Source organism: Ammodytes marinus, assembly GCF_949987685.1.
Source record: "Ammodytes marinus genome assembly, chromosome: 23".
NCBI classification, from domain to species: Eukaryota; Metazoa; Chordata; class Actinopteri; order Uranoscopiformes; family Ammodytidae; genus Ammodytes; species Ammodytes marinus.
The window spans coordinates 16,965,000-16,981,673 of record NC_137227.1 but is presented as its reverse complement, the minus strand read 5'-3'; the positions used below and the strand labels follow the sequence as shown (position 1 = coordinate 16,981,673).

Genomic DNA, 16,674 nt, shown 5'->3' with positions numbered 1-16,674 from the left:
TCTTCCTGCCTTTGCTCTAGACACAAAACTCCAGTTGTCCCTGCACCAAGGACAAGTAGACTTTTATCAACAAAATAAATGAATAAAAGCACTTTGGAAACACATGAACGAGCATTTACTGCTGGACTAGTCTAAGAGATGTGAAGACTTTTAAAACACACATGTGAAGTGATACAACCAGCAACCACAGCCAGTCAACCAAGTTTTTTTTTAAAGTAGGTAAACCCCCCCTGCTTCTGACGTCAGTGGAAATCCCCTTTAAGTCCTGTGCTATCACAATGATAACACATTTCACCACTCAGGCTAAACACAGTCATACCATCACGTGGCAGGATTATTAGGCCTACTTCTAATACTAACTTTATTATGGTTTTAAAGGAGCAGTGTGTAAAATGTTTAGGGACATGACGATACATTGTTGTCCTTTAAAAAAAATGCAATAATTTTTTTTTAGTAAGAGTAAGCAGGCTATGATGTTTTGAGTGAGTGATTTTGTTCAAATAACGTCATCGGTTATTTTTTATTTTATTTTATTTTATCGGCGACACTATAGCGACCCAGACAGAAGTATCCGCCCTGCGTACGTGCGCGCGTGTGTGTGCTAGTTCCTTTAGTTTCGGTTTAGTCTTCGGGATTTTCACCGTCAGACTTCCTCAACCGTCTAGGCCTCATTTTACAGCAGGACGAATATACGAAGGGCTACTGCTTCCGTAAAAGAAAACCCTTTTCCGAAGAGCAATCATTTTTTTTTGATGAAGACATGTGACAACTTCTCTGTGGTGCGTGTTGTTGTTTTGTGATAGCGGAAGCTGGCGACTCGAGCTGCACCGCCTCTCGCTGTGTGTGTGCGTCTGTGTTTGTGTGTTTTTAACGCTACTGCTGCTGGAAGCGAAACTTTGACGCAAGCCGATCCACATAACGTAAGAAAAACGACACAAAAAGACAATAATATTCATTTTTTATGGCTTAAACGCTCTGATAATATCCCGTCTTTTCTATTTGTTTGTTTCCTGTTCTGTAACCAGCCTATAACGTGTTTCATAAAATTCCTCAAACTGTTTAAATGCCAAATAATCCAAACAACAACACGTCATGTTGAGCGGTGACAGCTCAAAAATACTGTAGCAAATTATATGTCGGTGTATTATTTAATGTAGGCTGTTAAATGAGAGGCAGGTTTTGTTTACATGTTGGAGTTCGCAAACGTAGCCTGCGAATATCAGGTGCAAAATGGTGGTGAGCTGATTTAAGGCTACATTACTGGATTATTATCGATTTTATGATCACATTACGACATTTCATAGGGAAATGCTAAAGGCTATGCTACTTGTTAGGCAAGGCAACTAAAGCAACTTTATTTGTATAGCACGTTTCGTACACAAGGCAACTCAAAGTGCTTTTCAAAGTGATGAACTGTGTGAAAAACTATTTAGCCAACAATAATACATTCAAAAAAAAATCAAATCATAGCCTACAGTTTAATGAAATTAGTTGTTTTTTTTAAGGAGAAGAAAGATAACATTAGACATGCACCTACTTATCTATTTAAAAAGGTAAATTACAGGGTGGAATAGGCATCATTAGATATAAAAGTGTTAAGCTTTGACTTAAAGGTGCAGTGTGTAAAATGTAATGGCATTTTTTTTAAATGGTAGAAAATGGAATATAATATTCATAAGGAGGCTATGCTTTAATGAGTGTATAATCACTTGAACATAAAAGTTGTTTCTTTAATTACCTTAGAATGAGCTTTTTTATATCTACATAGGAGCGGGGCATGGCGCCATGATTGTACAGTAGCACAGAAGGGACAAACTTAATGGTCTAATGTGTTTTTAAATATAGTGGGTGAGTGTCCTGGGGAAATGCAACTGTTGGAAGACCAAGAAGAAGAAGTACTATAGAATAAATAACTAAATACATCTTCACTTCATCACTTGATATTGTGGAAAGACTTGAGGCAGTGGTGGATGATGCCATCTTCAGTAACTATAGCTTCTTGTCCTTGAAGGCCACTGTAGCTTCTGTGATTATTCGAAAGGGAAGGGTTAGTTACCATGGGAGCGTTGTACCTTTTTAAGAGTGGTCAGAGTCCGGCCTTGTCTGATATCATATGGAAGGTTAATTCCAGGTCTGCGTTGCATAATAACAGAATGCTGCTTCACCGGTGTTTTGTTTTAACTTTTTGAACAGCCAATAAGGCGGCCCCACATGACTTTAGGGTTTTGGGTCAGCAATGTATAGGGCCCAGAGAGCTACATAGTCATATATAGGCTAAACAAGCAATGATATTTTGAAATTGATTCTCTGGGTGACTGGCAACCAAGTGTAAGGATTTTAGAACTGGTGTCATGTGCTAGTTTGTTTTTTAGATTTGGTGAAGATCCTGGCAGCGGTTTTCTGAATAATTTGGTTTTGCCGAAATACTTTTTTTTTTTTTTTTTTTTTAACCCACTGGAAATAAAGGCATAGGTAAGCTTTTCCAGGTCTTCTTTCAAGAGATGGACTCATTAATCGGTTGGTCGGTTATTATTGGCAATGTGTGATAAGCTTGGTGATTTTTTCTATCAGTGCTCCTTGGGACTTGTAGTTGATTTTGTATCCTTATGTACACAGTAGATAACCTACCTTTTAATTACTGTTGTGGACCAGGTGTTTCAATATTCATAACTGAAAAATAACACAATTGTTGTATAGATTTTTATAAAGTGTCAACACACATTTTAAGTTGCAAGTTGCGTTTTTTTAGTAGTATTTATTTATCATCTCTTTATGTTAAATTCTTTGTCAAGGACTTTGAAAATTGCTTCAGCTTATACATAAAAAATCCCACAACATGACAATTACCAATTAAAAATGTAAATCTCATAAAACTTGAGCCACCAAGTGAAAATCAATACACAAAAGTATAGACCCACTTTTTTTGCATTGGCCTTTAAAAAAAAGTCGAGACTTTGACACTCCTCCCTTTTTTTTCTCATGTATCTTACATGTTGTTTAGTATTGAATTTTGTGCAGCACTTTGGTCAACTGATGTTGTTTTTAAATGTGCTATAGAAATACATTTTACTTTGACTTTTGACTTTGACAATATACTAATACAAAGTGCATAAACCTTGTGTTTTTTTCCCACAGTATGTTCGACTCTTTGACGCCCATTTGATAGAGAGAGAGAGAAAGAGAGAGAGAGAGAGAGAGTGGAGATGGACGGAGAGAGAAGTGATGGGGAGCCGGAGGTGGGAGATGAGTTTGCGTGCGCGGGGATGCTGCGTGGATCTCTGGCGTCGCTGCACGGCACAGTGGAGCGGCTATTCAGCGTGAGGTTTAGCATCGGAGCGGACGATATTTCGGGAAGCAGCAACGGGCAGATATGGCTCAAACTACAGGGGCAAAGCAACGATGTGAAAGCTGCAAAAGTAAGGCCTGATTTTTTTTTTTTATAAACATTAAATATAATAATAAGCGAGAGTGCGAGAAAAGCATTATATAAATCCAATCCACTATTATTATTATTACATTTTTTTGGGGGGGGGGATTTGTTGATTAACACATGACTTATGGTCAAATAAATACTAAATTCCGCTTATAGGGGGTGTGATGTCCTTCATTTAGACTGTGTGGCAGTTTAGAAACACTTATTTGGAACGTCGCTCTACCAGTAAAGATGTTGTTGCCATTACCGGTAGTGTGAGTCTACAGGGCACTCTGATACAAGGTCAATGTTCCCTTGATATGACTCATCGAGGGGTTTTATATGTTGATCGATAAGATTTAGTTTACTTTCAAATCCAGAATGTGTGGCCGATCTGCTGACACACACAGTCAGATAGAAAATAACTCAGAAAAGCAATTAGATTAGAAGTGACTATACTGAGAAACATGTGTCCTCACTCCCCATGTCATAATAAAACCATCAAAATGAGTTATCACATGATAGCCAACTACACAGTGTATGAGGCTATACGATACGCTACGTGTCTGTACTGTGTGTGCGCTGAAAAAAAATCCAGTGTTAATACACAGTCTAGGCTCTCTTAACGGGCATGTTGCTAGATACAATGGGCCCACTGTGTTTACATACACTTTGTTTACATACCAGTTTACAGAGCCTATACTGTGTATTCACACTCGATTTTTTTTTTCAGTGCACACACAGTACAGACAGGTAGCAGATCGTGAGGAGATAATTCACTGATTTCAAGACAGAAAGTAATTTTGACAACAAGCGTTCTCCAGAATCACTGACTCCACCTTTTACCCATAAGAATTAGTCACGAGTATAATTATCGCTTAAGAACAACAGACAGTTTCTCCTATGAACATTGAAACCGGTTTTGATTGCTTTTGAACATTGATAGATTTCTTCTTCGTGCACTTTCAAAGTCAAAGTCAGTCAGATGTATTTCTATAGCACATTTAAAAAACAACATTAGTTGACCAAAGTGCTGTACAAAACAACATATAGGCCTAAGATACACAATAACAACAAAAAAACAACAAAAAAAGCTCAATTTGTCAAAGTCAAAATGATTTCTATAGCACATTTAAAAACAACATCAGTTGACCAAAGTGCTGCACAAGATACAATACAAAATAACATATAAGATACATGAAGGTTTGTGTTACAAGTCAAAGCAAAAAAAGGAATAGAAAGGATGTGGGACTCCAAAAAAAAAATAAAAAATAAAAATCCACAACCAAGAAAAAACACATTCCAAACTTGATGTGCAGCTATAAATGAGGCTCCAGTAGTCAAGTGGGTATTTCCCAAAGTCACTGCCTCTATGGTAGAAAAACTCCCTTTCTCCGTCTGTGAGCTGTAATGGAGGAAAAATAACACACACACACACACACACACACACACACACACACACACACACACACACACACACACAGAGGTGAATTTGTCCGACAGCTGAAGCCTCATTTTTAGCTACATTTAAACTGTTCTGTAGTTTTTTGAATGGTTTGATGGCATGTTTCTCTCTAGAAAGGGATGTTTTCATGGTCACTATGAACAGCAGTGACTATTGATTTGATACACTGTAAATAAATTGTGCACCTAAGCTTTACTTGCAATCTCCACCTATCTAGATAATATTTAAGGGCATTCCATTGGCCGGTTTTGTCTATTGCTTGATTATTTTTGTTTATTGGGGGGGGGGGGTTGCAATCTCCCCCCACACACACACATGCACACAAACACACACACACACACACAAATTACGCCCTTGACAGTACGATAACGATAAAACATTTTTCTGTCTTGCAGTTATTTGTGAAAGGAGTTGTGAACCAGGAGGAGCAGCAGGAGGTGTCCTATCCCCGGGTCCTTCACTGCGTCTTCTGTGGCGCCAAAGGGCTGTTCATGGACTGCCTGATTAAAAACACATCTGCGCAGATAGTGGTGAGTGATGCATTCTGGGTCTTTGTTTAGGCTGCATTCTTACACTTTGAGCCTTTAAGAAAAGAAAAGGTTTAAAAAAAGCAAATATTGGGAATGGAACTGTAGTGAGAAAAAGCAACAATGAAACGTTTGTAGAAGCAAAAGGTTTATTTTCAATCAATAGCAAGAAAGTCCGCGGAGTGGTCACTAGTTCCATCACAGGTAAGTATGTTACAAGGAGTGACAACCTTTCCTTAAATCGTCACATATTTAAGGAACATTTACTCCCCAGGGGGGAGGCGTCTAACCGTGGGTTTGGAGGAGAGACAGGCTGAGAGGCAGACAGTTCTAATATACATACATTGTTATTGTAAAACATGGGCGGGGTCAGGTGGATCTGAGTAGGAGAGACAGGCAAGGGTGGGGGAGGTAGGAGACAGGTAGACAGGTAAGCTGGGTGGGGGAAGAGGAGGGGGAGACAGGTTGGGAGGCAGACAGGTTGAGATATACATTCATATTATAATCGTGGGTGGGGCAGGCTGACCCAGAACAGCAGGAGGTTGTCTGCAGGACCGTTGTCCTCTTTCAAATGTATAGTCAGGCTGCTACTCTCCCTCCACAGAACTTTAATGTATTTTATCCGATTTTATTTATTTATTTAGTTAGTTAGTTAGTTAGTTAGTTAGTTAGTTAGTTAGTTAGTTAGTTAGTTAGTTAGTTAGTTACCGAAAATGACAGAGGAAAACAATCAAAAGTAGAAAAAGAAGTGAGAATATTTATTATAAGCAATATGTGCATTGGTGTATAAATTTGTTATCATTTAAAATGTGCCGCTCTTCCTGAAGCAGAATCTAGATGTTAATCAGAGTCTCAGTGTGACTGTAAGTGAGAATTGTCGCTAATTTGCATATTTTCGCAATTTTGTGTCTCCAACTTGACGCAAACTGTCGCAGCCCAGTGAGATAGGGGCTTAAGAAATAGAGATAAAAGGCCAGAAATTACATTAGAATTAACATCATAATATTTAGATGCAAAGACAGAAATTCACGCAATTGAAAGTATTTGCAGTGACATCATCTGTTATATTTCACATCCAGCACTGTGATGAGTTATTACTCACTTCCGCCATTTGCACAAATCCCCGTCGATGCAATAATGTTATTGACTAATATCTTGGATTGCATTCTCGCTATTTTTACAAGAATTTACATTATTGGTCAATATTGATATTGTGTAATAAGCGATGACCTCTGATGACCTAACCACTGCTGTGTTGTAATTGGGAATTTTTAACATGTTTGGTTAGAATTCTAACTTTCACTATTAGTTGCTTCACGTGGCTAAAGATTTGCTTGGAAATCCCTCACTAAAGGGTCTTCATCCACTTCTTTATATGAATACCAATATAACAAATAAACGGATCGCACTGTATAAAAATGCGAAAAGACAAATTTCAATGCGCCTCGTGTAAATTGACTAATAAAGAAAACTTGACTTAACTTATTGACGCCATTTTGTTTTTCCCTCGCCACTCCAGATCGGTTCTCCAGGGTTCCTGCTGATATCGGGGCTTGCGGAGCCGGTGGTTCGGGCGTATTCCCTCATCACAGACCTGGTGGAGCGATGTGAGGACACGCAGGCCAGACGCACAGACACCGGGGACAGGGGGGGCGGCTTCGGAGAATCTGTGGATTCGCGACGGACTTTTAAAACTCTGGTGGAAAAATGGGAGGACAGACACACCCTGGACCTTCTAGTTTTACCGGGGACGGTGAAGGAAATCTTGCTGGATTTGGTGACTGATTCTGGGCTTGGTGGTTCGAGCCACATCCCGGCCCTCGTGGATGGAAACGCGGGGGCAAGACTGCACTCTGATTCGGAGGGCAGATGGGACAGTAGTACCGATAGATGGATTGAAGGGACAACAACCGCAAATTCCTTGAAGGACTCTCCAGCCAACCACTCCTTCTCTCGGTCGTTCTCCTCGTCGGACGGCGGCCGGGGGAGTGCGGAGGGCGCGGAGGTGAGACTGATGCATTCTCCGCAGGAAGTGGGAGAAGAAGAACAGCCAGAGAAAGGGGCGGGGTTAGTTACCGAGGTTACAGAAGGACAAGGACAAGAACGCGAGCAGGAGTTGCAGTTGTCGCTGGGCAACAAGGAATTCCTTCTTCTGAAGTTCTTCACGGCCATGGGCTACACGGAGGACGTAGTCAAACGAGTCATCGCCCGGACGGGACCCAAAGAGGCCTCGCAGATACTCGACTTTGTTCAACAGGTTCTTTTCTTTTTCTTTTTTAAATTAAGTTGAGTTAAGTAAAGTAAAGTAAAGTAAAGTAAAGTAGAGTAGAGTAGAGTAGAGTAGAGTAGAGTAGAGTAGAGTAGAGTAGAGTAGAGTAGAGTAGAGTAGAGTAGAGTAGAGTAGAGTAGAGTTGAGTAGAGTAGAGTAGAGTAGAGTAGAGTAGAGTAGAGTAGAGTAGAGTAGAGTAGAGTAGAGTAGAGTTGAGCTACTTTATTAGTCAATGGATACATAGAAATGTGTCTTTCCGCATTGTTTTTAATCTCTGTAAGGCACTTTGCTAGCTACTCTTTAGTATGAAAAAGCGCGATACAAATAAAAATTGATTTGATTTGATTTGATTTGATCTGATTTGATTTGATTTGATTTGATTTGTTTTGATCTGATTTGAACAGGAGCAGGATCGCAGTGACCGGAGGCAAAACCAAGATGGCGGTGCTCAAGAAGACGCCTCGAATCGCAGCGAGAGGAACCGGCCTTGCGAGACGGAGCACAGAGAAGATGAGAAGGCGATGGACCAAAGCAAGAACGGGGAAGTGGGTGAAGTTTCGAGACAATGTGAGGGAGCGAGTGGCGGCACCATAGACGGGACGGGTGGTGTCGAGGCGATGTTGGTAGCGGCCGCAGGTCAAGAGGAGGATTTCGTCTTGGGCGTATTGAAGAAAGCGGCGGTCAGCTGTGGTTACATGGAGCAGAACGTAGCCAAGGTCTACAGCATGTTGCCGGATAGATCCACACACCAGCTGATACTGGAGCTGCAGAGAGAAGAAAGCAAAGAACTGGAGGCGGAAAGGCGTAAGGAGGGACCGAGGGAGATGGATGATGTGGTCCTGGAGAAAGAGAAAGAGAAAGAGAAAGAGAAAGAGAAAGTGAAAGAGAAAGAGAAAGAGCGACCGAAAGCTGAAGCAATAAGAGACAAGGAACTGTTTAAACCTGCCGAGAAGAGGGAATCCGTTGATAAAGCGTGGGCAGAAGTGAACCTTAGTTTGAACGATAAACCTCCTGCGAATCATCACACCGCGAAGCCAAACCGACAGCAGCCGTCGAAGCTACAGTCTCCACACCAGATAAACCTTCCTGTAGTGAAGGGGCCACCCGTCTCTACGTATCCAACCACAGCTTTAGATGTTCCAATGAATTTCCAATCCAACTCACAATTCGACCGGACCATCTTCTGGCCTGATCCCTCCACCTCAAAACAAAACCAATCGAACCAAGATAACGTCTTCAATCTAGTAGCGCCCCAGACTTCAAATAACGCCCTGAAAAGAGCCCTCCAAGGCCATCAGCTACCGTTCTTCTCGGGGAATGATTTATCGCCCACCAGAGCGAGGGAGAGACGGGGATTCGCGGCCACTCCTTCGGTGGTGGTGACGGGAGAGCAGCGATTCTTGGAAGGCCTACAGGCGCCCTTTGAGCTACAGCTAATGGACAAACCGGGAGACCCCAAACTGAGGGCGGTCATCATCGACGGGAGCAACGTGGCCATGAGGTGGGATTATGCGGAAAGAAATTTGCTCTTTGAAATTGTTTGAAAATGCCGATAAATATGCCACAAACTTTACAATCTGGTAAATATCTTGAAGATGTCCCCGGACTTAACAAGAGGGGGTATCCTATCCTAACAAACATGTTTCCGTAAAACATTTTGCGAAGATTTAAAATATGTTTTCAAACAAACAATACAAACAAAAAGGAAAAAAATCGCTTAGTAGCACTACTAGTGGTTAAAAAAGACTTAGACTGTTTGACTACAATTTAATGTTTTATAACAGGATCTTTGTCATCACTGATTTTGTCAAAGTAGGTTCCTTCACTATCATCATTATAAAACCTCTACCTGTGTTGTGTTGTGGGTGAATGGGTGAATGTGGTAAGAAATGTAAAGCGCTTTGAGACTGAGAAAATCGGTTAAAAATCGCTATATAAGTCAAGTCCATTTACCATTTGTTGTCCCATGTTTTCCTCAGTCACGGTTTGGGTAATTTCTTCTCCTGTCGGGGGATCGCTCTGGCCGTGCAGCACTTCTGGGACCGCGGCCATCGACACATCAGCGCCCTGCTGCCCCAGTGGAGGCAGAAGAACGACCCCAGAATCAAAGGTAACACTCAGTTATGAAAACCCAAAGTATTACGATTCATAAAGAAGAAAAACAAATCAGAATCTGGCGTAGAGACGTGTGTGTGCGTGTGTGCGTGTGTGCGTGTGTGTGTGTGCGTGTGCGTGTGTGCGTGTGTGTGTGTGTGTGTGTGTGTGTGTGTGTGTGTGTGTGTGTGTGTGTGTGTGTGTGTGTGTGTGGGTGTGTGGGTGTGTGGGTGTGCGCGTGTGCGTGTGTTTCCCTTTCCCCTCAGTGCACTGCAGACTAAACATTGCATTGTTCGTTGTGTCGTTTTCAGAGCGTCACTATCTGAGCGCGCTGCAAAACGTGGGTCTGGTCTCCTACACACCGTCACGAGAGGTCGAAGGCAAGAGGATCAGCTCCTACGATGACAGGTACCAAATAAAATGTTTTTAAATATTTTGCAGCTCTGTTAAAGTAGCCACAAGGAACTTTTAAATATTTCTGAAACAGTGTAATTTTTCCTCTGATGATCATGAATTACATGTCACAGAATACTATTTTTATATTGGCTGTGTCTTGATTCAGAGACCACGCACTTGGTAGGACGCAGTCTCGCGGTCTATGAAGGCTATAGCCTATGAAGGCCGATTTTAAGGCCGGTTTTAAGGCCAACGAGCCTTGTTAAACGAGACGGTCTCCGCAGGTCTCCGTTTACGAGCATTTCCGGTTTACGTAACAAGCCGTTACCTTGCGTGACGACTCGCCGCTCCTGTGCTGCCTAGCAACCCTGATTGCTGCCAACGGAGACAGCCCTGTCAGCGGAGGAAAAAAGAAAAAGAAGTTGTCTACCAGACGAAAAGAAAAAAAAGTACAAGAAAAAAAGAAAGGAAGATAAAAGTTAAGAAGATGGAGCAACACGTTGCTGTTTTGTTATTTTTTATTTTATTTTATGCAATCTCTGAAAAAAAACGCAATGAATCTTGGGATATGTTGGGCCACGAAGGATACATCTGATGCAGCCTTCAAAACTGCTTCAAAACCGTGAAACGAAGGCTGCATTTCACGACCGCATATGAGGAGCCTTGCAAGGAGCCTTGCAAATGGGACAGCCTTTGCGCGCCGCTATGACGCAATCGGTCTTCAAATGCAGCCTACGAGGCCGGTTCCAAGACCGCAACCCCTGAATCAAGACACAGCCATTGTTTTCTTAATGCCTTTGTCATGGGTAGTAGTACGCTCACCCAGGAACTACAGCTGGCGTAGTACAAACACTACCGCTTTTGTCCAAAGGGGGGCGCAAGAATGAACACAAACTGAAAGTTCCTCGGAGCACCTATAAACAAATTCCTTAAAAGTATAAGTAGTTTAGTTTAAGGAAGTGACTTAAATAAATAACTGACTCGGCAGACCTGATTTCCTTGGGCAGGTTGTCCCAGAGCCGATTAAACTTAACTGGAAATGTATTACTTGTTAGGATATTGGGAGATATTTCACGAACACACACTGCAACTGCGAGTATCTCCTCCTTGTCCTATGTGCATCGAGCGGCACTATCTATTGTTTTGTGTTTTAATTTAATTTAAATTCTTGCTTTTATTTGTCTTTATGATGTTCTGGATGTACGGCACTTTGGTCCGCCTCGGCTGTTATAAACGTGCTGTGTAAATAAAGTTGACTTGACTTGGCTTGACATTGCATTGTGGGAGAGTAGGGTGCATCAACAGCGCACTAAAAATAATCAACCTTATTTGCCTTCTGAACTTTGTCCCTTCACCAGTGTCAACACACTTTTGTTGACGAAATCTATTTCTCTATGATTGTATAACATATTAATGCTAGTCATTCTATTCACCTCACATTGAACTCTGGTGTACAACACTGTGGTAAACATGTTTTTAGTCTTATTGCTTGAAGAAGTAAAACTGCCTCGTAAGGAATTTTGGCACACAGATACTGGGATGTTCAAGGTCGAGGACTTCTTGCACTCGAAACATTTTGTTATCAGTGTAATTAAAACTCATCCCCCATATTATCCAGAAACTCAGATGACCAAAACATCAGCACCTGGTCAGACAAATACGTGCCAGTATGGGTATAAAAGTTGTAACATCCCTCTTATGACTTTAGTCATTTCTCTGTTATACTACATGTGTGGACATGATAACTGACTCAACTTGCAAGTTTTCAACTAAAGTCTCTGCGGATGATGAAATCTGACTCCTGACTCTTTGTGCATTATTTCATACTTATATTGAAATTAGAAAAGTTTAGTAACAGCTTTAAAAACCCACTTATGTAACAGAGATTTGTTTATTTTCCTATAAACGTTTATAACCACCACTACGGGGCGCCAAAGGTTTAAGGATTATTTCCCTCTTGCTCTGAAATGTTCAATTTCTTCTTTTAACCTTTTTTCTTTTTTCCTGCAGATTTATGCTGCAACATGCACAGAAGACAAACGGAGTGATCGTAACCAACGACAACCTGAGAGATCTGTCAGACGAGTCCGCTGTGTGGAGGGACATCATCAAGAAGAGGTCAGAACATGGCATTTCTATCATTTGAATCAGGATCATTTTATATTGATAAGAAAAATGATCTTTTTAGCTCCACGATAAGTATTTTTCCTTTAATTCAAGTAAAGTCTGGATTGAATATTGTGCTAAAATACTTAGAAGAAATAAGGTCGAATCAGGGGGATTTCCTTAAATCTCTAAAGGGCCGGGGGCGCTCGTGTAGTGGTACGATCGCCCCCCTCCCCATAGAGGCTCAGTCCTCTTCACAGCAGACCACGGGTTAGAATCCAGCCCGTGGTCGTTCTCTGCATGTCATTCCCCTCTCTTGACCCATTTCACCTCTGTCTCTCTATACAATAAAGCATAAAAATGCCCCCAAAAAAAATACAATTATTAAAGGGCCAGTACACTAAATGGAGTGGTGGGTGTTTCCTCTGCAGACTTCTCCAGTACACGTTTGTTGGGGATCACTTCATGGTGCCAGACGACCCGCTGGGCAGGGGGGGACCTCACCTGGACGACTTCCTACGCTCGGATCACAGGTACTAACACACAGAAACCCTGTATTCCAAATCGCATACTCTTTAAATAGTAGATTGTATGGGGTATTGGAACACAGGGAAGTGTTTTATTTGTTTACAAGACATGTGTGTTTGATAGGGCTGTCCCAAATACCAATTTAAAGACTTTGAATACTCCGAAATACTATAAAAAACACCATTAAAAACCACATTGTTTATTTCCGATTGTTAAGTGTTCTGTAGAGATGCCTTTGCAACATATCCTGTGTCTACCTCTGCAACAAACACTTAAATGAGCTTTTGATTGCTGTTTGTTAATGTTAGAGGGCAGCTGTATCTAAAAATAGTAATATGTTGACAAAATGTATTGTACAGCAAGATACATTTTGAAATAGTAAAAAAATAATGAGCTAACCACAAGCTTCAGAACACTGCATTAAGCCTAATACCAAACGAACAAAGAACATTCTAATTCCTCGGGCCAGCCTTTGTATTTGCATAATATGAAAATTCACCCTGGGACTATTTTGCTGTTATTTCTGCCTGGTTTGCTCACTAACACTAACACTCTCTCTGTTTCCTCCTCTCAGAACCCCCGACCCGGGAAACCATACTTTCGCCGGCCTGGCCTCCAACTTCCCTCCCTCCCAACCGCCGCCCCGCTCCCAAACCGAGGTGCTGAACTTCCGCGATCGGACTCTGGGTGGCGCTCTGGACGGGACACACAGCAGAGGCGGGGGCCAGGGTAGAGGGAGGGGGGTAGGGCATGGGAAAGGGTGGGGCGCGGGACAAAGGCTGGGTGGTACCACTACAGACAGGAGCCCACACGAAACAGCCAGCCTCAGGGAGCGCCTCTGTCAGGTGTTTGTGGGACAGGACAATATGGTGGCGCTGGTGCTGCAGTGTCACTCGGCAGAGACGGACGTGAACGTGCTCTCAGATCTGATCTTAGAGCAGCAGAAGGACTAGACTTTTTATCTAATGGTGGAGAAAGCGATTTTTGGAGAAAGTTCGTCGGAAAAAAAAATCACTGTTATGGCAAAACCAGTGAATATCTCCTGACATGTTGCTGGACTTTTTATTTTTAAAGGTGGAGTAAGCGATTTTTGGAGGAGGTTTGTTGTTAAAATTTTTTTTTTTTTGGTCAAAATCAGTGAATATCTCCTCACCATCCTGCTCTGTAAACGGGTTTGTTGCTAGACACAGTTGGCCCCTTTTGTTTACATACCCCTGGTTTACATTATTGTTTACTGAGCCTAGGCTGCGTATTAACACTGGATTGTTTTTTACAGCACACATAATAAAGACAGGTAGCGGATCGTGAGGAGATATTCACTGACTTTGACACAAAAAAAAATGGCAACAAGTGTTCTCCAGAATTGCTGACTCTACCTTTTTAACCTTAGTGTTGATTCACGCTTTTCTTAGAATGTTGAATGTTGCTCTGGTTGCAGGGATATAACTGTCTGCCACCAAAGCAACTACAGCAAATTGCACTGGCTGATCATTGATTTGCATTCGAAAGGATTTTATGAAAAGACCAAGATATCTTTTAAGATAAGATTTTTGAGTTGTTGAACTTGCTGTTTACAATCCAACACACTTATTACTTATACTAAATAACTGACATAAACTGAAACCAACTTAATACTTATTTGCTATGAGGTTCTGCATTTTAATACACGTTCTTAATCACACGTTTTGCCTTTTTTTCTCCACTGTCAACTGTCTAAACCTTGTAAAAAAAAAAAAAAAATCGATTAATTTCATGAAATAGAGTTCGGCTAATTTTTCATCAACACTTTGATTTGTGGCAAAATACCAATAACAATACAAAACTTAAACTGACATGCCCACCCATTAGCCTCAGCTGCAGTAACTTGTGTTTAGTGATAAATTGCAAATATGAAATTGCGTCGCTAACAGGCGAAACTGACACATGTTGTTAACTATCTTTTAATATGATTGAAAACACGACTGGTGTTCTGGTATGCGTGTGGTTGTGTTTTTAACCATGCAGCCATGTGATGTAATAGGGCAATTCATTCTCTATCTCGTCTTTTTGAATATGTTGTGTGTCGCCCTTGAAGAAACAAATTCGCTAACTTTTTAATGTGAGGTTTACTACCTTTGAGATAAGTCCCTTTTAGAACAAGCAATATATAAAAAATATATTGTTTTAGCTGTTATTCTGAAATATTCAAATCAGACTTGAAATGTTTTGTATTGCAGCTGCAGGCAATAAGGTGTGGGAGCTAAATGTGTAATGCTGAGTTTAGTTGTGGACAGTTGTTGTAGGTCGGAGATGGTTTTGCGTAAAATACAATCTAATCTGTACATAAGCATCACCAGCTGTGGGGTTGGATATCATTTTGCGATGCCCTTGGATAATACTAAAACCAATCCTTCCAATAATCTGGGCGCTCAATTTTAAAATGTAACTTATTTTGTTGATGTTGACTTTAGCGTTGAGCCTATGAACACAGTGTGCCTGGATGAGAGAAACTTCATGAGGGAGAGAAACCAAAAAATGTATCTGATATTTTGTGTTGTTCATCTGTGTATATCTGAAGACCTTGATGCTGGATTTTTGCATGTTTTTGTATAAAGTATTTCTTGATACAATTGAAGTTTCATTTGGTCTTTTTTAAATGTTTCCATGGGACGCTGTCTTCAATTCTGTGTCCGTATCACAAATGAGTTAATTTACAGAGGTATATTAAAATTTGCTCTTCACATATCCCCTCTCAAGTTACCACACTCCAGAGGGGGTCAGAGCGCAGGGTCAGCCATAGTACAGCGCCCCTGGAGCAGTTTGGGGGTTAAGAGTCTTGCTCAAGAACACAATGGTAGAGATGGTGGGCACCGTAGATGTATTAGCAGCAGCAGCCACTACTAGTTTTACTACTAACACCCGTTACCACACAGGAAATACCAGAGTTGGGGGGGCTAAAAGAAGGGGAAAATGCTATTGTCCGATTTTTGTCAGGGGTTATCAACAGGTCTGTGGGCATTAATGTAATGTGGAGATTTTTAAAGACAAAAGACAAAAACTTTGAACATTTTGCTTTGAAATAAACTGCTATTCATGACAATATCCACCAGAGGTCGCACTTCACCAGCATTTACGTGTGAAGGCGGCTACTGTGGTGCATGAAACTCAAATTGATAGAATTTCATCTGTCAGTTTGCAAGGGAAACTCCTTCTATAAACCTTTTGTTTGCAAGGATACACCCATGTTTGAAAGACAATTTTTTCCCTAATATTCGTTTTGTGAATTTGCCACAACCCCTGACTCTTTGCAGTGATTATCATCAAAGTTGCTTCAGTGTTAAGATGAAATATGCAAAGGCTTGCTATAACGTCTTACATGTGAATGAATGCAAAAACTACCACTGCAGACACACACACACACACACACACACACACACACACTAGAAATCCATGTGTCCTCCTCTTAGATCCCTGCCTCTCCTGACCTGACAGGACACTATTGTTATTGAGCAAACAAGTGGCAGGAATAAATGATTTAACTCATGACTTAATGGAAAGTTTTGCAAAATGGCGGCAATATAAAAGGACTTACAGGGAACAGCTGCATCTGCAAACTATGTCGTTCTCACATGCACACACACGCACACTCACACACAAACAAACTATGATGTCGTTCTGTTGTATTTCTCCCCCGCTTCCTCTTGCTATTGTGACCTTCTCTGTTTTGTTTATCCATAGCTCAGATAAATAAATACAAAGATGAATTGAAACGATTGCATAACGCATATTTCACTTAAAGGAGAATGGGAATAGAGATGTAGTGTACGTGTAGGCGGCCTATAGAAGTCTTGTGGTCGCATTTTTTCTCAGAATAGACATGCGCACGTTGAACCGGTTT

At 41.2% G+C, this 16,674-nt stretch overlaps 1 protein-coding gene across 1 annotated transcript; it reads left to right on the top strand.

Moving 5' to 3' along the window:
- Nucleotides 1–722: 722 nt before the first annotated feature.
- Nucleotides 723–15,394, top strand: khnyn (KH and NYN domain containing). Its single transcript, XM_080052046.1, has 10 exons — nucleotides 723–920; nucleotides 3,136–3,416; nucleotides 5,273–5,407; nucleotides 6,924–7,661; nucleotides 8,078–9,174; nucleotides 9,653–9,783; nucleotides 10,079–10,175; nucleotides 12,174–12,281; nucleotides 12,701–12,802; nucleotides 13,372–15,394. The coding sequence occupies exons 2-10, from the start codon at nucleotides 3,204–3,206 to the stop codon at nucleotides 13,748–13,750; spliced, it is 3,000 nt and encodes a 999-aa protein (XP_079908172.1). The 5' UTR covers nucleotides 723–920; nucleotides 3,136–3,203; the 3' UTR covers nucleotides 13,751–15,394.
- The last annotated feature ends 1,280 nt before the right edge of the window (nucleotides 15,395–16,674 follow it).

Coding starts and splice junctions, on each gene's coding strand:
- khnyn (XM_080052046.1), top strand. CDS start 3,204: ATGGACGGAGAGAGAAGTGATGGGGAGCCGGAGGTGGGAGATGAGTTT. Junction 9,784..10,078: donor GAACGACCCCAGAATCAAAG/GTAACACTCAGT, acceptor TGTCGTTTTCAG/AGCGTCACTATCTGAGCGCG. Junction 12,282..12,700: donor AGGGACATCATCAAGAAGAG/GTCAGAACATGG, acceptor TTTCCTCTGCAG/ACTTCTCCAGTACACGTTTG.